Below are 22,088 nucleotides of genomic sequence, written 5' to 3'. Positions count from 1 at the left end.
GGCTGCCTGGCTGCTGTCATATCATATATGCCGTCTGTGTTAGCGTTCAAGAAAGGTAATAGCCTAGTTATTTTTTTCGAAAAACAAAAACTGACTGAGTTCTTGATCGTGCAGGAGACTATGTTGAACGTAGCAGTTGGACCACCAAATGTAACTTTCTTTCTCGGATCAGAGAAGCAGACTTTTTGATCGACAGCTGGCCCACTGAACGCAATGCAATTCCATTTCAAGTCCCATTGAACCACATCCACAGCAATCATAAAGTCCGTGTGAACACGAAATAGAGTCATAACCAGTCCTAAGATCAGCCAGAAGAAAGAGAATGTACAGTAAAGTAGAGGTGGGTTGGAGGGAGAATGGGTATTTTTTCCAACAAGTCTCTTGAGTACTTTAGTAATAGAAATACTCAACGAGTGCTTGAGTAAAAGTACACAGGCTCAGTCAGCGATAGTCTTATCCACTCTCTCAAGGTAGTGAATTCTGGATGGAAAACTATTTTATCTTCCCTTTCCCTCCTCCTTCTCGTAGCAATGTCTGGTTATTATTATTATTATTACTACGAGATAACCGACTCCTGTCCTCCCCCGTCCCCCCTCCTACTCCTCCTCCTTCCCCCACCCCCAGCTCTCCTGTCCTGAGTTGGGAAGAAGGGTCTTTCCTCACGTAGTCTCCCCCAGCAGGGATAGCCGGGGCCTGGGCTTGGGCAGCCTGGGGAGCAGCCCTGGGGAACTGCCTGGCGTCCAGCAGGTCCTTATACTGGATCTCTGGCCTGATCATCCTCAGACAGGACTGATGAGTAGCGTTGTCCAGCCCAGGCTGGAGCTCATATCCCAGGATCTTCACCAAGCCGCTCTGGAAGGGCCTGATGGTCTTGTCGCGGATGCGGCTGGCCTCCACAGGTCTCCCGCCGTCCCTCAGGCAGGCCCGGGCCAGCACATCCCGGCGGGTACGGAGAAGAGCGACCTCCTGGTCCATCCTGGTTCTCCCGAAGCGATCCACCTCGTTCCAGAAGGAGCGGTTGAAGGCCTGGTAGAGGTGCCAGTCCAGGGCATTCCACTCGCGGAGCTTTAGACGTTGGTCGTCTGTTAGAGCCAGGGCGGGGGGCTGCGCAGCAGCCGCTTTACCCACCCAGGAGCTGCCTCCGCTGGGCTTCTGCTGGCGGGCGTTGAGACTGAAGGAGACGATGGCGTCCAGCGGCCAGCAGAGGGCGTGGCGCAGCAAGACCTGTATTCATAAAGTGTAGGTAAGAGAGTGCTGATCTGGGACCTTGTCCATTAAATCTTATTCACTGATCAGCACATTCATAAAGCTTCTCAGAGTAAGAGTGCTGATCTTGAATCAGGTAATCTTATTCACTAAGGCAAAATGTATCCTAGATCAACAATCCTAGGCTGAAACACTTGATACATATGCCCCAGGACGTGTATTCATAAAGCGTAGGAAAAAGAGTGCTGATCTAGGATCAGGTCCACCTTGTCCGTGAATGTAATATTATTTGCTATATCTAAAAGGAAAAACTGAACCCAGGGCATGTATTTATAAAGGGTCTCAGAGCAAGAGCTAGGGTTATGGATGTGTCACTGCAACCTTAAAGGTCCTAAATTATGTCACCATTGCCCTTGATTCTAAGCATTGTTGTGTTGCTATTTTCATAGACTTGGCCAAAGCTTTTGATACTGCAGACCATTCCATTCTTATTGGCCGGCTAAGGATTATTGGTGTCTCTGAGGGGTCTTTGTACTGGTTTGCTAACTACCTCTCTCAAAGAGTGCAGTGTATAAAGTCAGAACATCTGCTGTCTCAGCCACTGCCTGTCACCAAGGGAGTACCCCAAGGCTCGATCCTAGGCCCCACGCTCTTCTCAATTTACATCAACAACATAGCTCAGGCAGTAGAAAGCTCTCTCATCCATTTATATGCAGATGATACAGTCTAATACTCAGCTGGCCCCTCCCCGTATTTTGTGTTAAACACTCTACAACAAAGCTTTCTTAGTGTCCAACAAGCTTTCTCTGCCTTTAACCTTGTTCTGAACACCGCCAAAACAAAGGTCATGTGGTTTGGTAAGAAGAACACCCCTCTCCCCACAGGCGTGATTACTACCTCTGAGGGTTTAGAGCTTAAGGTAGTCACCTCATACAAGTACTTGGGAGTATGGCTAGATGGTACACTGTCCTTCCCTCAGCACATAATCTAGACTTGGTTGCCTCTATCGTAATCGCTCTTCTTTCACCCCAGCTGCCAAACTAACCCTGATTCAGATGACCATCCTACCCATGTTAGATTACGGAGATGGAATTTATAGATCGGCAGGTAAGGGTGCTCTCGAGCGGCTAGATGTTCTTTACCATTAGGCCATCAGATTTGCCACCAATGCTCATGGAACGAGCTGCAAAAAACACTCAAACTGGACAGTTTTATCTCTTCATTCAAAGACTCAATCATGCACACTCTTACAGACAGTTGTGGCTGCTTCGCGTGATGTACTGTTGTCTCTACCTTCTTGCCCTTTGTGCTGTTGTCTGTGCCCAATAATGTTTGTAAAATGTTTTGTGCTGCTACCATGTTGTGCTGCTGCCATGTTGTGTTGCTATCATGCTGTGTTGTCATGTGTTGCTGCCATGCTATGTTGTTGTCTTAGGTCTCTCTTTATGTAGTGTTGTGTTGTCTCTCTTGTAGTGATGTGTGTTTTGTCCTATATTTAATTTTTTTAATCCCGGCCCCAGTCCCCGCAGGAGGCCTTTTGCGTTTTGGTAGGCCATCATTGTAAATGAGAATTTGTTCTTAACTGACTTGCCTAGTTAAATAACGGTTAAATAACATTTTTAAAAAGAGTGTTGATCTAGAATAAGGTCCACCTATGGATAAAAGCTAAAAGTGTCTGCAAAATGGCATATATTATTATATATTATAATAGTATATATACCATGGATTGGTCAAAGTGCTCAGAGACCAGGATGAGTTTGAAGGCGCGTCGGACGGCCGCTTCGCCTCGTCGGGCCAGTGTGGTCGAGAAGTTGGCGTTGTGGTCCAGGCCGAAGTCGAACCAGAGCAGATTGCGGGCGTAGTGGTTGTTACGGAGACGGGGGTCGTAGTACTTTCTGGGGTTGTCGGCGAATTCTCCCAGGCCTGTCAGATTAGATTAGATTAAGGTTAAAATTAGATTAGAGATTACATTAAAATTAGATTAAGAAAACTTTGTCCTCAATGAGGCAATTCATTTTGCAGCATACAACCTCAATGTAGATTAAAAAAACAGATTCCCCAGACACAGATTAAGCCTACTCCTGAATTTAAAATGCATGCTCAATGGAAAATCTCTAATGAAAGTGCTTTTGAGTCCTGGACTAGGCTTAACCTGTGCCCAAAAAGTAACAGAATAGCAGAAATATACGAGCATTAAACAGATTGGCTACATTTTGTACCTTTGGCCTTCTTGAAGGCGGGGGCGACAGCTTTGTAATATGCATAGGACGACTCGGCCAGCGCTACGGGGTCACGCATGATAGAGAAGTAGAAGGTGTCCACTGGCATCACCTTCTCTACCTGGAGGGCAACAGAAGAAGAGGTCAGAGGGTCAAAGATCATGGGGAAAGAAAACGAGTGATGGAGGCCATAGTCAAACTGTTTGAATGACTTGAAATGACCCTGTACACCGTATAATTAAAAACATTGAAAACGGTTTGATTGGATGTAAAAAATGAAATAATGAACTAAAGAATGGATATAATAATATGACGTTAGGTGCCGCACTCTCTTCTCTTCATTGCAGTATAATGCCTTTACTTCATCAGGGACAGGGTGGCACTTTAGCTAACGGTTTAGAAGGCCTTTATTACAACCTCTCACTTATAGTGGTCCTTGAAAATGAAATAATCTCCAAAATATCGCTATTTTTAAAACAAGCCATAGAAAATTGGCTGCAATTTCAGTTTAATCCACCAGAAAAGACAGAACACATATTACAACAATATGGTTAAACTCAAATATACTAATTGATTAAAATAAACATTATTTGGGGAAAAACAGAAAACAAAGGTATAATCTTTGTGAATGATATCAAAAATAGGACTGGTGGAGTTATGTCACACAAGCAGCTAACAAAAATATATGGAAATGTCTGCTCTACCCAAAATTACAACCAACTAATTGCAGCATTACCGCAAAAAAGGAAAAGGCAAGTGGAAGGGGGAAAAAGTAAGGAACTTGTCTGTCAGCCCTGCATGAAAGACCAAAATTGTTTAAAGGAAATTGTGATAAAAAAAATGTATACCAGCGTCATTTAACCTCTACGGGCCACGGGGGCAGTATTGAGAATTTTGAACACATTCGGATAGAAAACACTCTGAATTTTCTAAAACAGTTTGAATGGTGTCTGTAAGTATAACAAAACTCATATTGCAGGCAAAAACCTGTGAAAAATAGATAAAAAAAAAAGAGAATTTTGTGACTGTACTATTTAGTGTCATTGTTTTAAAGATACCACAGTGAGAAAGGATTCAGTTCGCAACTCCTACTGCTTCCACTAGATGTCAACGATCTTTAGAAAGTTGTTGGAAGCATCTGTCATGAATACAGACCGAATTAGAAAGCTTACAAGTTGACACGTCATCACTTCATTTTTTGCGCCTGCGCATGAATCTGAGAAGAGTGCCTTTGTCATTATCGTTTATTCTAGACACTTGATAGGTTGTGTGAAAATATTACTGATGTTTACTGATGTTTCACGTTAAAAATGGAACAAAAGATTAGTGCTAAACAACGTTTGACATGTTTAAACAAACGTAAATAGATTATTTACTAGGTTTTCTTTAGCTTTTCGACGTGACTTTACACTGCCCACCTCATTTTGTGGGAGCCTACTGAACGCTAACTATTTGGACATAAATTATGAACTTTGTCAAAAGAAACCACATTTGTTCTGGACCTGGGATCTCTGGCAGCGCCTTCTGATGGAGATAATCAAAGGTAAGGGGATATTTAGAATGTTATTATCGATATTAGATGATGCTAATGCTAACGGTATAGCTTAGCTTAGCTTAGCATATAGCTTATTGTTGTTAGCATAGTACCCAGTTTATGCAAAATGTGATTTCCCAGTAAAGTTATTTTGAGATCTGGCCATTCGGTAGCAATTACGAGATGATAATATATTATTCTTTGAATGACAATATTATAATTTACCAATGTTTTCGAATAGTAATTCCGTGATTTGTAATGCTGGATTCACTGGGTGCATTCGAGCCGAAAAAAATTCTGAATTTCACCGCGACTGTAAATGCTGTTTTTGGATATAAATATGAACTTGATGGAACTAAAAATGCATGTATTGTATAACATAATGTCCTATGAGTGTCATCTGATGCAGATTGTCAAAGGTAAGTGCATAATTCTAGCTAGTTTTCTGTCTGTTGATGCCCTTCTTTGAATTGGCTAAACATTACACGCAGCTATTGTCAATGTACTCTCCTCACATAACCTAACTTTATGCATTCTCCGTAATGCCTCTGAAAATCGGACAGCGTGGTTAGATTTAGGAGATATATCTTTCAAATGGAGGAAAATAGTTGATTATTTGATTTTTTGAAATGATTACTCTTGCAGTTTTGAATTCCCCGCCATGGTCACATGACAATGAATCCCAATACCGGGATAAGATCGGGATAAGATCCTCAACAGGTTTTAAGGACCCATAAAAATGACAGCTGTGCAATACAGATTGCAAAATTGTTGTGAAGAGATTGTCGATGTACCGATTCCATGGCACATGGTTTATGAACTGCTGCAAAAAATTACGCTAGATTCAATACTTTGAGTTTTTCAATTTAAATTACTATACAAAATTCTTGCAACCAATAGAATGTTATATATATGGGGGATACAACCATATCAGCTCTGCAAATTTTGCTGCGAAGAAACAGAATCATTAGATAATTTGTTTTGGTACTGTCCATATATATATGTATCTTGTTTTTGGTCGCTGCCAGTTGAGGACTTGTGAGGCGTCTGTTTCTCAAACTAGACACTCTAATATACTTGTCCTCTTGCTCAGTTGTGCACCGGGGCCTCCCACTCCTCTTTCTATTCTGGTTAGAGACAATTTGTGCTGTTCTGTTAAGGGAGTAGTACACAGCGTTGTACGAGATCTTCAGTTTCTTGGCAATTTCTCGCATGGAATAGCCTTCATTTCTCAGAAAGAATAGACTGACGAGTTTCAGAAGAAAGTTCTTTATTTCTGACCATTTTGAGCCTGTAATCGAACCCACAAATGCTGATGCTCCAGATACTCAACTAGTCTAAAGAAGGACAGTTTTATTGCTTCTTTAATCAGGACAACATTTTTCAGCTTTGCTAACATAATTGCAAAAGGTTTTCTAATGATCAATTTGCCTTTTAAAATGATAAACTTGGATTAGCTAACACAATGAGCCATAGGAACACAGGAGTGATGGTTGCTGATAATGGGCCTCTGTACGCCCATGTAGATATTCCATAAAAAATCTGCCGTTTCCAGTTACAATAATAATTTATAACATTAACAACATCTACACTGTATTTCTGATCAATTTTATGTTATTTTAATGGACATAAAAATGTGCTTTTCTTTCAAAAACAAGGACATTTCCAAGTGACCCCAAACTTTTGAACGGTAGTGTATATGGGGGATTGGAAATGATGCAGCCAATTACATTGATAGAAGCCACAATGTATCTGCAATATTAAAGCAGATCTAGCCCCTAAAGAAAAAAAATATATATATTTTAGAAGGACTAGTAGGAGTGTGTGTGTGTGTGTGTGTGTGTGTGTGTGTGTGTGTGTGTGCGCGCAATGAGTCTAATGTTTGTGAAGTTGAATCCCAGTCTTTGATGTTTTCTCACAAGTACCACTAACAAACCTCTTTTAATAAGCTCTGGTCGCTCCTGTTCCCAAAAGTAATCCACTCACACACACAAACATACACACACACCGTACAGTCAGTGATGATTCTAAGATACACTATATATACAAAAGTATGTGGACACCCCTTCAAATTAGTGGATTCAGCTATTTCAGGCATACCAGTTGCTGACAGGTGTATAAAATCGAGCACACAGTCATGCAATCTCCAAGGACAAACATTGGCAGTAGAATTGCCTTACTGATGAGTTCAGTGACTTTAAACGTGGCATCATCATAGGATGCCACCTTTCCAACAAGTCAGTTCGTCAAATTCTGCCCTGCTAGAGCTGCCCCGGTCAACTGTAAGTGCTGTTATTGTGAAGTGGAAACGTCTAGGAGCAACAACGGCTCAGCCACAAAGTGGTAGGCCACACAAGCTCACAGAAGGGGCCCGCCGTTAAAATCATCTGTCCTCGGTTGCAACACTCACTACCGAGTTTCACCATCTGGCAATCCGACAGACGAATCTGGGTTTGACGGATACCAGGAGAACGTAAAGTTTGTTGGAGGGGGAATAATGGTCTGAGGCTGTTTTTCATGGTTCGGTCTAGGCCCCAATGAAGGGAAATCGTAACGCTACAGCATACAATGACATTCTAGATATTTCTGTGCTTCCAACTTTGTGGCAACAGTTTGGGGAAGGCCCTTTCTGTTTCAGCATGACAATGCCCCAGTGCAATGCCCCAGTGCGAGGTCCATACAGAAATTGTTTGTCGAGATTGGTGTGGAAGAACTTGACTGGCCTGCACAGAGCCCTGACCTCAACCCCATTGAACACCTAAGGGATGAATTGGAACGCCAACTGCGAGCCAGGGCTAATCGCCCAACATCAGTACCCGACCTCACGAATGCACTAATGCTCTTGTGGCTGAATGGAAGTCCTTTCCAACATCTAGTGGAAAGCCTTCCCAGAAGAGTGGAGGCTGTTATAGCAGCAAAGGGGGGACCAACTATATATTAATGCCCATGATTTTGGAATGAGATGTACGACGAGCAGGTGTCCACATACTTTTGGTAGCTAAATTGCTCCATCCTGTTTAAACATTCACATAGAACTGTCAGTGTCCTTTTCTTTGCCAACAACAGAAGCAGTTAACAAATCACAAGCGAACCTGCCAAACCTACAAAAGACATCATCAGCTCCATGCAAATAATAATCTGTGTTAAACTAACGCACAAAAATGTTTAAGAATACTCTGTTTTGTATTCGTTTTTTTCTCCCTTCTGTCCTATGATTTTGTTTGTTTCCTCAATAAATAATAGGCCAACGTGTAAATATAGAATAAAAAATGTCCTCACATGCACAAAAATACAGGAAAAATTACAATACAATTGACCTTGTGTCTTGCCCTGTTAATGGGTTTGTTTGTTCGGGGTTTTTTTTGCTGTTCAAAAACCTCAATAAATACACATTGGAAGAAAATAATGGAATACACAATTAATAATCTAAAACACGTACCTCTGGTTTGTTGAAGCGCATGTGGTTTCCCATAATGCTGAACGCGGCCACGTGGGGCCCTCTATAACCTTTGACCCTGTGTGCGTTGAAGGGGAGGGGGTAGCCAAACTGGTACCCCAAAGGCAGGGCAAAGCACAGATCCCTCTCCTAGAAGAACAAGAACGACTATGGATTTGAAGCTGCTTTCAAAGAGCCAAAATAAATTGTACAATATAACATAAAAATAAGTTTGCTGAAGGAAAGCCAAACTGAAGATGAAGTAGTCTACCTCTCCGTATCGGTAAAGCATGTTGAGAACAGTGCTGCTGGCTGTCTTGTGGGTCTTCAGGAACATGACGTGGCTGTGGGGCCGACAGGAGCCCAGAGACGGGCCCTGGCCGTCGGATGAGAACAGCGACCGCGACCTGTCCTGCTGGAGGCTACATGAGGGGAGGGGGAAAATAAGATGATTTCTAAATGGTTTGAAACAAAAATAAAACATATTTTTATGCTGTTCCACATGTGCACTGAGAGGAATAAATGTAAATTTATAAAAATTGGCCCATAACTCCAACAACATAGTCATATGACTATACATTCTTAAAGCAGGGTTCATACAGACATTGATAAGTCAAATTCAAGGACCGTTTCAAGAACTTAATTGTAATTTTCAAGGACCTCAATGTTATACAATTGTATAATTTACAGTTGAAGTCGGAAGTTTACATACACCTTAGCCAAATACATTTAAACTCAGTTTTTCACAATTCCTGACATTTAATCCAAGTAAAAATTAGAGTCACCACTTTATATTAAGAATGTGAAATTTCAGAATAATATTAGAGAGAATTATTTATTTCAGATTTTATTTCTTTCATCACATTTCCAGTGCGTCAGAAGTTTACATACACTCAATTAGTATTTGGTAGCATTGCCTTTAAATTGTTTAACTTGCGTCAAATGTTTCGGGTAGCCTTACACAATCTTCCAACAATAAGTTGGGTGAATTGTGGCCCATTCCCCCTGACAGAGCTGGTGTAACCGAGTCAGGATTGCAGACCTCCTTGCTCGCACACGCTTTTTCAGTTCTGCCCACAAATTTTCTATAGGATTGAGGTCAGGGCTTTGTGATGGCCACTCCAATACCTTGACTTTGTTGTCCTTAAGCCATTTTGCCACAACTTTGGAAGTATGCTTGAGATCATTGTCCATTTGGAAGACCCATTTGCGACCAAGCTTTAACTTCCTGACTGATGTCTTGAGATGTTTCTTCAATATATCCACATAATTTTCCTACCTCATCATGCCATCTATTTTGTGAAGTGCACCAGTCCCTCCTGCAGCAAAGCACCCCCACAACATGATGCTGCCACCCCCGTGCTTCACGGTTGGGATGGTGTTCTTCGGCTTGCAAGCCTCCCCCTTTTTCCTCCAAACATAACAATGGTCATTATGGACAAACAGTTCTATTTTTGTTTCATCAGACCAGAGGACATTTCTCCAAAAAGTACGATCTTTGTCCACATGTGCAGTTGCAAACCGTAGTCTGGCTTTTTTATGGCGGTTTTGGAGCAGTGGCTTCTACCTTGTTGAGTGGCCTTTCAGGTTATGTCGATATAGGACTCGTTTTACTGAGGAAATAGATACTTTTGTACCTGTTTCCTCCAGCATCTTCACAAGGTTCTTTGCTGTTGTTCTGGGATTGATTTGCACTTTTCGCACCCAAGTACGTTCATCTCTAGGAGACAGAATGCGTCTCCTTCCTGAGCAGTATGACGGCTGCGTGGTCCCATGGTGTTTATACACGCGTACTATTGTTTGTACAGATGAACCTAAGTAAGCTCCACTCATTGCACTGGCGCCGTCGTAGCCTCAGCATTTGTTTACAGATATTATCTCATACTTTCAATCAGTTAAAAAAAAAAAAAAACACGTACTGTACGTTCATCTCTAGGAGACAGAACGCGTCTCCTTCCTGAGCGGTATGACAGCTGCATGGTGCCATGGTGTTTATACTTGTGTACTATTATTTGTACAGATGAACGTGGTACCTTCAGGCGTTTGGTAATTGCTCCCAAGGATGAACCAGAGTTGTGGAGGTATACAATTCTTTCCTGAGGTCTTGGCTAATTTATTTTGATTTCCCCATGATGTCAAGCAAAGAGGCACTGAGTTTGAAGCTAGGCCTTGAAATACATCCACAGGTACACCTCCAATTGACTCAAATTATGTCAATTAGCCTATCAGAAGCTTCTAAAGCCATGACATCATTTTCTGGAATTTTCCAAGCTGTTTAAAGGCACAGTCAACATAGTGTATATAAACATCTGACCCACTGGAATTGTGGTACAGTGAATTATAAGTGAAATAATCCATCTGTAAACAATTGTAGAAAAATGACTTGTGTCATGCACAAAGTACATGTCCTAACCGACTTGCCAAAACTATAGTTTGTTAACAAGACATTTGTGGAGTGGTTGAAAAACGAGTTATAATGACTCCAACCTAAGTGTATGTAAACTTCCAACTTCAACTGTATATAATTGTACATTTAGGGCCTATTATAGAACCCCTACCCCCAAAAAGCATGCAAAAGTGTAAAAGAAAAAGTAGGCCATTACCACTTTAAGAATAATGAATTTGTTATTCAAATTATTACATTCTAAAATACAGTTGAAGTCGGAAGTTTACATACACTTAGGTTGGAGTCATTAAAACTAGTTTTTCAACCACTCCACAAATTTCTTGTTAACAAACTATAGTTTTGGCAAGTCGGTTAGGACATCTACTTTGTGCATGACACATGTCATTTTTCTAGCAAAACATTTCTGAGCTACAAATTCAAGCCCCTTCCATTGTTTAACATTGCAGGTGTAACATGGAGAACAAACTTTATTTGTCATGTTATTTCATTACCAGATCATATTGTCAATAAGTCCACTAGGCTATGTAATTTGTTGTCATTATATCCAGAATAATTAACAGGAAGAGAGTTGGGTGTTGCGCAATAGTCTATCCTACACACTTGCGCACAGTAGACTCGTGTCCAATCCGAGGCACAAAAACATACGAAAACATGAACTCATTACCTTGATGCTTTCTCTATTAAATCTAACGAGACCCTGCTGTAAATCAAGCAGACAACAACAGATGATCAACCTCAATTCGCTAGGGATATTAGATCCAACGTGAATCCAGGCACAACTCTCTACACTTGCGTAACAAATGAGACACCAAGATATTCTGGACATTCCTCGCGAACACCTTTTTTTCCAGCACTTGGGCTGTTGTAGAATCTCTTGCACTATCACAACAGCTATCCGTCACTTGGTTGTCATTCTGAAAATTCTTTGCTGGGTCAGATGATGATGTGTGAAAATATCAGGGCGTAATTAAACAGCTTGACACCTAAAGTGAATCCAACAAGTAAACTATTATGCATAATTATTGAAGAGCCGCTTTAATGATAGTATTGATGATAGTATTGATTTAGGTTTTAAGTATCAAGGTAAGGTGACTTTCAGTTAGAATTATTCTATTTTTCAATTAATTATTTTGGATTTGCATTCCCATTAAACTGTTTTCACCACATAACATAAGAAGACACAAAATGTTAGTTACACTGCATTTCTGAGATCGCTATACAAAAACACTGTCCAACAGCTAGATCCAGGATTCTTACAGGGTTCAAGTTTTATGTCTAATTTAACTGATTAATGCTTAATATATGATATAAAGACAACTTAAACTGCCATAAATGCGAGGACAGAAAGTCCTTGCATTTTGGACTTTCTGACTTTCTGTTAAAACATCGACCATGATAAAGGGTTAAACACAGGTTTAAATCAACTCCTAAATTTGATGGAATATAGCTATGATCCCTCTTATATCTTAATGTAATGACATGAAATAAATTGGCAGATTATTATCAATGACTTATCAACAGCGGTAACAAGTTGTCCAGTGTAGGAAATCCTCACTGGTACCCTAGTTTATAGAAAGACCCATATAGATACTGTAGTTATTTACTGGACACACTTCTATCCAAACAGTTGGGTCACTCTAGAAGACAACACGGACCAGGTCACTTAGCATGCTTTTTTCTAAATACAGTTACATTAAAAAAAAATGCGCATGGGCTGCGTCATGATCCAACGCATCTGCCTATTTCAGCCTTCGCATCTATGATGGAAGGTGGCCGAGCTACGGCAGTTTTTGTCAAGACCGTGAGACATACAAAAAAATCTGTCTTCTCACGAATACGCCTGTAGCGTCCAAACGGTTTGACCTACAAACTTTATGTAAAGATGAGACTCTCACGAACATGATGGTGTTCTCCGTTTTGCTCTACAACCCCCATAATGCTAAGTTAAGGCTACCAAGCTTGCTAGGACAGAACAGATACAACTTCAATTAGCACTGAGGTGTGAAGTGAGAGGTGTCAAAGCCTTTGAGCCCAACAATGGCAGGAGAGTCTCACAGCCTACCCACCCAAATCCAGAAGCCTTTGAAGCACCCTCCCGCTGTTCAGAAACCATCCCCTGGCATTTTCTACACGGAATCTGCCTCCAGGAAAAAGCTTATCCCATGTGGGTGTGACACTGCTGCTTGGATTCCACCTGGCGATCTGTTCACTGTCTGCCCTGGCCTGTCTCCCCGTCTGGTACAGGTAACCCCGCCATACTTCCCCCTCTCTCCCGAGCTTTCGCTCACCTCCAGCACACACACACTGTTGGGGCGAGTGACTCTGAACTTACAATGGCTAGCCCCAAGTCGTTATATTTTTTTGTTGTGCTTTATGCTATTTGCCTCATGACTCCTGCATGCTTTGATGACTATGAACTTGCTTGTTTACCCAACCGTGGGACAGACTGTGTTTGTTCCCACACTCGGGACACCTCTCGCCGGCTTTATATTCATATTACCTGATGAGATTGCTGTACAATATGATTTTGCCATCTAATGCACATTCAAATGTCATAAATCAACACTGCAAAGCTATCCCTGTACTGTGCCTTGATTGTATTACTGCTGATGATATATGGAAATGTGCATGTACACTCTGGCCCATCTACTGTTGCTAACCCCAATTCTGACTTGTGCTCTGATATCTGCTTCACTGATTTCTGCTCTCGTAAAAGCCTGGGTTTTCTGCACGTTAACACTAGAAGCTTATTACCTAAAATGGATCAATTGAAAGTGTGGGTTCACAGCTCCAATCCAGATGTATTGGTCATTACTGAGACGTGATTAAGAGTGTTTTGAACACTAATGTTAACCTTTCTAGTTCTAATCTTTTTCGGCAAGACAGATCTTCCAAAGTTGGTGGAGTGGCAATCTTTACCAAGGAACACCTTCAGTGCTCGGTTGTCTCCACCAAGTCTGTCCTCAAACAATTTGATTTGCTGGTTTTACGCAATAAACTTTCAAATAACTCTTCGTTGACTGTTGCTGGGTGTTATCGTCCTCCATCAGCACCGGCCTGCACCCTACCTGCCCTAAGCTCTCTCCTGGCTCCTTACACTAAGTCTGAATTTTTCCTGCTAGGTGACCTAAACTGGGACATACTTAAACCACCTGACCAAGTCCTAAAGCAATGGGACTCCTTAAATCTTTCTCAGATTACTACCAATCCCACAAGGTATGACTCCAAACACCCAGAAAAGGCTACTCTCCTTGACGTTTTCCTCACAAATAATCCTGATAGCTATCATTCTGGTGTTTTCTGTAATGACGTTAGTGATGACTGTTTTACAGCCTGTCTTCGTAATGGCTGCTCAGTGAAACGACCTGTCCGGATTTGTCATAGATGCTTGCTAAAACACTTTAATGAGCAAAACTTCCTTCATGACCTGGTCTCTGTAAATTTGAATAGAATTAGCTTGATCCCCTCTGTCGAAGACGGTTGGACCTTATTTTTTCATATTTTCAGTGGTATTGTTAACAAACATGCCACCATAAAGAAAATTAGAATTAAAAACAGGTTACTCCACCTCAAGAATTCCATTTGGCGAAAGGCTCAGCACACGCATACTCAGGCTGACTGGCTCTTGTTCAGTCAAATGAGAAATAAGTGCACTCAGGCTATCCGGAAGGCCAAAGTTAGTTACTTTAAGGAGCAGGTCTTTCTCTGTGGGTCTAACCCCAAGAAGTTCTGTAAAATGGTTAAAGACCTGGAGAATAAACCCTCCTCCTCACATATGCCCATGTCCCTTAATGTTGATGATGTGGTTGTTACTGACAAGGAGCACATGGCTGAGCTCTTTAATCACCACTTCAACAAGTCAGGATTCCTATTTGACTCAGCCATGCCTCCTTGCCCGTCCAACATTTCCTAATCTCCCACCCCTTCTAATGCAACTACCACGATGCTCCTCCCTCTTTTCCTCTGCTCAGCTACAAAGTTTCTCCCTGCAGGCGGTCACTGAGTCCAGGTGCTAAAGGAGCTCCTGAAACTTGACCCCAAAAAAACATCTGGGTCAGATGGATTAGACCCCTTCTTCTTTAGTGTTGCTGCCCCTACCATCGCCAAGCCTATCTCTGACCTTTTAAACCTGTCTCTACTCTCTGGGGAGGTTCCAATTGCTTGGAAGGCAGCCACGGTGCGTTTTTTATTTAAAGGGGGAGATAAAGCTGATCGTAACTGTTATAGGCCAATTTCTATTTTGCCCTGTTTATCAAAAGTGTTGGAAAAACTTGTCAATAATCAACTGACTGGCTTTCTTGATGTCTATAGTATTCTTCTGGTATGCAATCTGGTTTGCGCTCAGGTTATGGATGTGTCATTGCAACCTTAAAGGTCCTCAATGATTTCACCATTGCCCTTGATTCTAAGCAATGTTGTGCTGCTATTTTTATTGACTTGACCAAAGCTTTTGATACGGTAGACCATTCCATTCTTGTGGGCCGGCCCATTCTTGTGGGCCGGCTAATTATTGAGTATTGGTGTCTCTGAGGGGTCTTTGGCCTGGTTTGCAAACTACCTCTCACAAAGAGTGCAGTGTATAAAGTCAGAACATCTGCTGCCTCAGCCACTGCCTGTCACCAAGGGAGTACCCCAAGGCTTGATCCTAGGCCCCACACTTTTCTCAATTTACATCAACAACATAGCGCAGCCAGTAGAAAGCTCTCTCATCCATTTATATGCAGATGATACAGTCTAATACTCAGCTGGCCCCTCCTCGGCTTTTGTGTTACACTCTACAACAAAGCTTTCTTAGTGTCCAACAAGCTTTTTCTCTGCCTTTAACCTTGTTCTGAACACCGCCAAAACAAAGGTCATGTGGTTTGGTAAGAAGAATGCCCCTCTCCCTACATGTGTGATTACTACCTCTGAGGGTTTAGAGCTTGAGATAGTCACTGCATACAAGTACTTGGGAGTATGGCACTGTCCTTCTCTCAGCACATATCAAAGCTGCAGGCTAAGGTTAAATCTAGACTTGGTTTCCTCTATCGTAATCACTCCTCTTTCACCCCAGCTGCCAAACTAACCCTGATTCAGATGACCATCCTACCCATTTTAGATTACGGAGACGTAATTTATAGATCGGCAGGTAAGGGTGCTCTCGAGCGGCTAGATGCTCTTTACCATTCGGCCATCAGATTTGCCAACAATGCTCCTTATAGGACCCATCACTGCACTCTATACTCCTCTGTAATCTGGTCATCTCTGTATATCCGTTGCAAGACCCACTGGTTGATGATTATTTATAAAACCCTCTTAGGGTATCTGAGATACCTACTGCAGCCCTCATCCTCTACATACAACAACCGTTCTGACAGTCACATTCTGTTAAAGGTCCCCAAACACACACATCCCTGGGTTGCTCCTCTTTTCAGTTCGCTGCAGCTGGAATGAGCTGCAACAAACACTCAAACTGGACAGTTTTATCTCCATCTCTTCATTCAGAGACTAGATCATGGACACTCTTACTGACAGTTGTGACTGCTTCGCGTGATGTATTGTTGTCTCTACCTATTGCCCTTTGTGCTGTTGTCTGTGTCCAATAATGATTGTACCATGTTTTGTGCTTCTACCATGTTGTGCTGCTGCCATGTTGTGTTGCTACCATGTTGTTGTCATGTTGTGTTGCTACCATGCTGTGTTGTCATGCGTTGCTGCCATGCTATGTTGTTGTCTTAGGTCTCTCTTAATGTAGTATTGTGATGTCTCTCTCGTTGTTTTATTTCCCTGCCTGTGCCATTAAACCCCTACAACTCATCCAGAACGCCGCAGCCCGTCTGGTGTTCAACCTTCCCAAGTTCTCTCACGTCATCCCGCTCCTCCGCTCTCTCCACTGGCTTCCAGTTGAAGCTCGCATCCGCTACAAGACCATGGTGCTTGCCTACGGAGCTGTGAGGGGAACGGCACCTCCGTACCTTCAGGCTCTGATCAGGCCCTACACCCAAACAAGGGCACTGCGTTCATCCACCTCTGGCCTGCTCGCCTCCCTACCTCTGAGGAAGTACAGTTCCCGCTCAGCCCAGTCAAAACTGTTCGCTGCTCTGGCACCCCAATGGTGGAACAAACTCCCTCACGACGCCAGGACAGCGGAGTCAATCACCACCTTCCGGAGACACCTGAAACCCCACCTCTTTAAGGAATACCTAGGATAGGATAAAGTAATCCTTCTAACCCCCCCCCCTTAAAATATTTAGATGCACTATTGTAAAGTGGTTGTTCCACTGGATATCATAAGGTGAATGCACCAATTTGTAAGTCGCTCTGGATAAGAGCGTCTGCTAAATTACTTAAATGTAAATGTAAATGTACTTTACATTTTTAATCCCAGGCCCCTGTCCCCGCAGGAGGCCTTTTGTGTTTTGGGAGGTCGTCATTGTAAATAAGAATTTGTTCTTAACTGACTTGCCTAGTTAAATAAAGGTTAAATAAAATAAAAAATATATAAAAAAGTGTCACGGGACTTGTCTGAATGTAACCCATACAAATTAATCGAAGTATGGAGGTAGTTTTGTGCCAACCAAAATAAGGGGTTAAATATGTGTAAAAAAAAAATACTTAAATATTTCTTGAGCTTTCTTATATGTCCTAGATATCGGCCAGACACTTCAAAACCTTATACCTTTATTATTTATTTTTTTACTGTCTTTTTTGCCACTTATGAATGTGTTATTCAATGTGTTTCCATGGGATAGAGTAGTTAAGGCCAAATTCAATATTTTATTAAATATTTTTGAAATATATATGTTTTATACTTGAAGGGGTTCTAAAATTAAAAATCATATAGCTAAATGATCCATGTTATGATCATCTTAAAACAATTCCACATGTTAGCTTAGTAGAACCCCCCCAACAGCTTAGACTTTTAGAGGTTATTAATGAATCAAGACGTAACATACTGTACAAGGTAAGTCTCTATAATGTAGGTGCTACTACAATGTATTTTTCTTCTTCATTGTTTTGCTGATGAAAGCAATATGAAAAAAAAGAGAAAGGTGCAAATTGCTAAAGGTGCAGGTGAAAGTTGACCGAACACAACATTGCTGTATTGGTTGTTCCTATACTGGTTATATACTGGTTATGGACTGGGATAGGGAAGTTGATTCTATTATCTACTGAAGAACAATAGAATAGAAAAAGAAGATGTAGTTTTCACAAAGAGCTGCAGAGTAGCTATAGCCTGATCCCACAAATGTTTGCGCTTTCTTGCCAACTCCAACGCTCATTGTCAAACAGGAATATGCAAAGACAGCAGGAACTGATCTGGGACCATGCTAGGGTGGAGGACCTCTTACCTTTTGTTGAAGATGACCCCCAGTAACTGTCCTGCGAAGGCGATGGCCACAAACACCAGCAGGGCCTTCCAGAGCCACATGGGCCCCACCCGATAGCGCCCCAGCCCTAGCCGCATCCTCCTGTGGAGAGGTAGAGAATTATAAATATTACTGTTATTTATTTAAAGGTCCAGAGCCACGTGCCCCAGCCACATACCCTTTGTGTGTGTGTGTGTGTGTGTGTGTGTGAGTGAGAGAGAGACAGGGAGAGAGAATTGCATGGGTCACCAAACAAATATGATATGACAACACAAACTAATATAAGGGTTAGGCTCAGAGCCACGTAGGCCCCAGCCACATCCTCCTGGAGTGGGGCGGGAGAGGAAGGAGAAGGGGAGAGGGTATAAAGAGCAAGGGAGCAAGGGACAGAGAAATAAGGAGAGAGGGAAGAAGGGAAATAGAGGGAGGGAGAAAGATAAAGAAAGGTAGTGTGCGAGAGGCAGAGTTGCATGGGTCCCCAAACAATTATGACTTGAGGGTTGTGATGACCAGTGAGAAGCACCAGTATCAGCGAGTACATTCTCTGAGTATGATGTCAGCGAACACGGCATGTAAACAGAACAAGGAATAATTGACCTAAACAACAAGTCTATAGAGGATAGAGGAATTTCATGAATTCATGTGTGTGTGCACAGAATTTACTCACTCTTCATTGATGTGTTTGTTTACTTTCCTCTATTTGGCAGGGGTACAGTTCTTGAAAAATAGTGGAAGTAGGCCTATAGAGTACTTCTAAATAGGGGTATCTGGTTCAATGCTGTATCACATGTCATCATAGGTGGAATTGGTTTAGTGGTACTGTAATGATATCCCTGTGCTGTGCAAACCTGTCAATGACTCTTTCAGCCACAACAGTAACAGGCATTGTACTGCTAGATAGCTTGCTACAGTTCTAGCCTACTGTCCCACTGTAATGTTTATGTCACAGTAATAACCTCTTCTGCTGTGTGCTATAACGCATTGATTTATTGTTATAATAAAATGATGATAAAAACGAAGATAGTGGGTGGAAATATACTTCAATGTTCCCAGATGTTCAATCAAGCACAACGGTTTTTCAGACTGAGAGGAGGCGAAGCTGTAAGCAATAACCACAGACAAGAACAGCACACTGCTGATTGAAAATTAATCTTTCTAGCTACACCACAGAATCGTAACAGACAGAGCGAAATCACGGATTTCAGTTTGTCACACAAGCGAGCATGGTGATGAGTCGACCTGCTAGTAAGCATGCAAGGCAAGCAAATGCTTAGCATGAGTTACATTGTGAGACGCCCTAATACAAATTATATAAACTGAATGCTCAATGAAGGGTATAGCCTAAGGAAGAGACATTATCGCACGAACGTGGGGGCCTTAGTTTGGTGGGATTCTCTTTTCAGTAGACCGACCATAAAAAAAACAATAAAAAAACAACCACCGCTGTCTGTCGTTGTCACTGTATCAATCTCAGCTTCGGTTTCAATGAGAAATTCAGAGCCTTGCATCTATCAACCTCCATTGTCCGATTCCGCTGCTGGCTCGGATTGCAATGCAAGCCCCGTCCCGGTCTCGACTGAACACAAACTCGGTGTTCTTACCTCGCTCTCCGTTTGAAAGCCATGATAGAACCGGGCCGGTGGCGGTTTCCGTGGCGTGTTGCAGCGGTTGACGGCAGCAGGAGCCACCGTGCATCTCGAAGGCACGAGCCCTGGCCGTGCCTTTACCGAAAACCCACCGATCAAATCAAGCCATCGCTATAGATTAACGAGTATTGTCTTCTTTATAAAATCCCGGAGGTTTTGCTTTACGGTTTTAGGCTACCGCAGGCTGCTACGTGACGCCCTCGCAGTGCTGTTTGTCAAGCTGCATTCCCTTTTATTATTGCGCCTTTCTCCTTGCTGGCTAGCTGCTCCTTCAGGGCTCTGGGATAAAAACAGGTTTGGACGGAGAGAAAGGGGTTGGCTTTGTGAGCGTAAATGTTTATGTGCAGGGTTGGGGGGGTGGGGTCATGAGAGGCGGGGGAGTCACACACAAACATACACAGGGACACAGACACAGCATACACACACAAACACGCGCGGGCAGTGTCCGATACTGCAACCAAAAAAGTCACATTTGCGACCGTTTGACTTGGCAGTGGAACACACATTTTTAATTGGTTGCCAGGGTTCCAGTGAAAGACATGTACATGGTCACGTTTTTTTTATCATCATGATTTATTCAAACAGTAATGTGAAATTGACCCAAACTTTCTGAAGAAGCAACAACAGCACGGGAATGCCCCTGTCTGTCTGGGCTCGACATACAGGGGATGTTTTGGAAACCCGGATGATCAACCCGTCAGTGGGCAGCTAGGGCCAGTGAAATGTTTTTGTTGTTATTGTAAAAATCTATGCTATATAATTTATTTAAAAAACGGATGGATACCCGAAGCTGTTCGTTCATTATGTGTATTTATTACATGCGGCCTGCACACATACAGAGCACGGGCTGAGCTCTCCAACAGCATGGGGTAGGGAAGTATGAAATGCTCCAAGTTATGATAAATGTTAAGGCAAGAATGGGTATGCAAACCAGGAATTTATGAACGTGAAATACAGAAATATCTCATTTACATATGTAACCTTTGGCTGCAAGTATGGCTGTGAGTCTTTCTGGGTAAGGCTCTTAGAGCATTCCACACCCGGATTGTGCAACATTTGCCCATTATTCTTTTCAAAATTCTTCAAGCTCTGTCAAATTGGTTGTTCATCATTGCTAGACAACTATTTTCAGGTCTTGACATAGATCTTCAAGTAGATTTAAGTCAAAACATTAACTCAGCCACTCAGGAACATTCACTGTTTTCTTGGTAAGCAACCCGGGTGTAGATTTGGCCTTGTGTTATACGTTTTGGTCCTGTAGAAAGGTAAATTCATATCTCAATTAATCTCTCAACATAACACTTTGCATTCAGGACAAAATGTGAATTGCTTTGCCACATTTTTGGCAGCTTTATTTTATTTCCTTGTTGCTAAACAGGATGCATGTTTTGGAAAATGTTTATTCTGTACAGGTTTCCTTCTTTTCACTCTGTCAATTATGTTAGTATTGTGGAGTAACTACAATGTTGTTGATTCATCCTCAGTTTTCTCCTATCACAGCCATTCAACTCTGTAACTGTTTTGGCCTCATGGTGAAATCCCTGAGTGGTTTCCTTCCTCTCCGGCAACTGAGTTAGGAAGGATGCCTGTATTGTTTTAGTCACTGGGTGTTTTTTCACCCATCTACCAATAGATGCCCTTCTTTGCAAGGCATTGGAAAACCTCTCTGGTCTTTGTGGTTGAATCTGTGTTTGGAATTCAGTGCTCAACTGAGGGATCTTACAAATAATTGTATATGTTGTGTACAGAGATGAGGTAGTCATTAAAATGTATGTTAAACACTATAATTGCACACAGAGAGAATCCATGCAACTTATTATGTGACTTGTTAAGCACATTTTTATTATGTTGGCTTGCCATAACAAAGGGGTTGACTCTAGACATTTCAGTTTTTAATTTTTAATTAATTTGTAAAAATGCCGGAAAAACATTATTCCACTTTCACGTTATGGGGTGGCCAACAATCTAAATGTAATCAATTTTAAATTCAGGCTGTAACACAACAAAATTTGGAAAAAGTCAAGGGGTGTGAATACTTTCTGAAGGCACTGTATGCCTACCTGGCAGAATCATTGTCATGCCCTGACCTTAAGAGACGTTTTATTTCCTCCAGTTTGGTTAGGTCAGGGTGTGATGTGGGGTGGGCAATCTAGTTTTTGTATTTCTTTGTGTTTGGCCGAGTATGGTTCCTAATCAGAGGCAGCTCTCTATCGTTGTCTCTGATTGGGAATCATACTTAGGCAGCCCTTTTTCCCTCCTTCAGTTGTGGGATCTTGTTTTTGTACAGCTCT

At 42.0% G+C, this 22,088-nt stretch overlaps 1 protein-coding gene across 1 annotated transcript; it reads right to left on the bottom strand.

The window, feature by feature from the left end:
• Nucleotides 1–492: 492 nt before the first annotated feature.
• Nucleotides 493–20,097, bottom strand: LOC115199260 (galactose-3-O-sulfotransferase 2). Its single transcript, XM_029761878.1, has 7 exons — nucleotides 19,753–20,097; nucleotides 18,134–18,253; nucleotides 8,667–8,817; nucleotides 8,399–8,545; nucleotides 3,426–3,546; nucleotides 2,927–3,129; nucleotides 493–1,224 (listed from the first exon to the last, which is right to left on the bottom strand). Exons 1-7 carry the CDS (start codon nucleotides 19,773–19,775, stop codon nucleotides 493–495), a joined length of 1,497 nt encoding a protein of 498 aa, XP_029617738.1. The 5' UTR covers nucleotides 19,776–20,097.
• Between the last annotated feature and the right edge of the window lie 1,991 nt (nucleotides 20,098–22,088).

This window comes from Salmo trutta, chromosome 8 (genome assembly GCF_901001165.1).
Source record: "Salmo trutta chromosome 8, fSalTru1.1, whole genome shotgun sequence".
In the NCBI taxonomy this organism is placed as follows: Eukaryota; Metazoa; Chordata; class Actinopteri; order Salmoniformes; family Salmonidae; genus Salmo; species Salmo trutta.
This window is presented reverse-complemented; position numbering and strand designations above follow the sequence as displayed.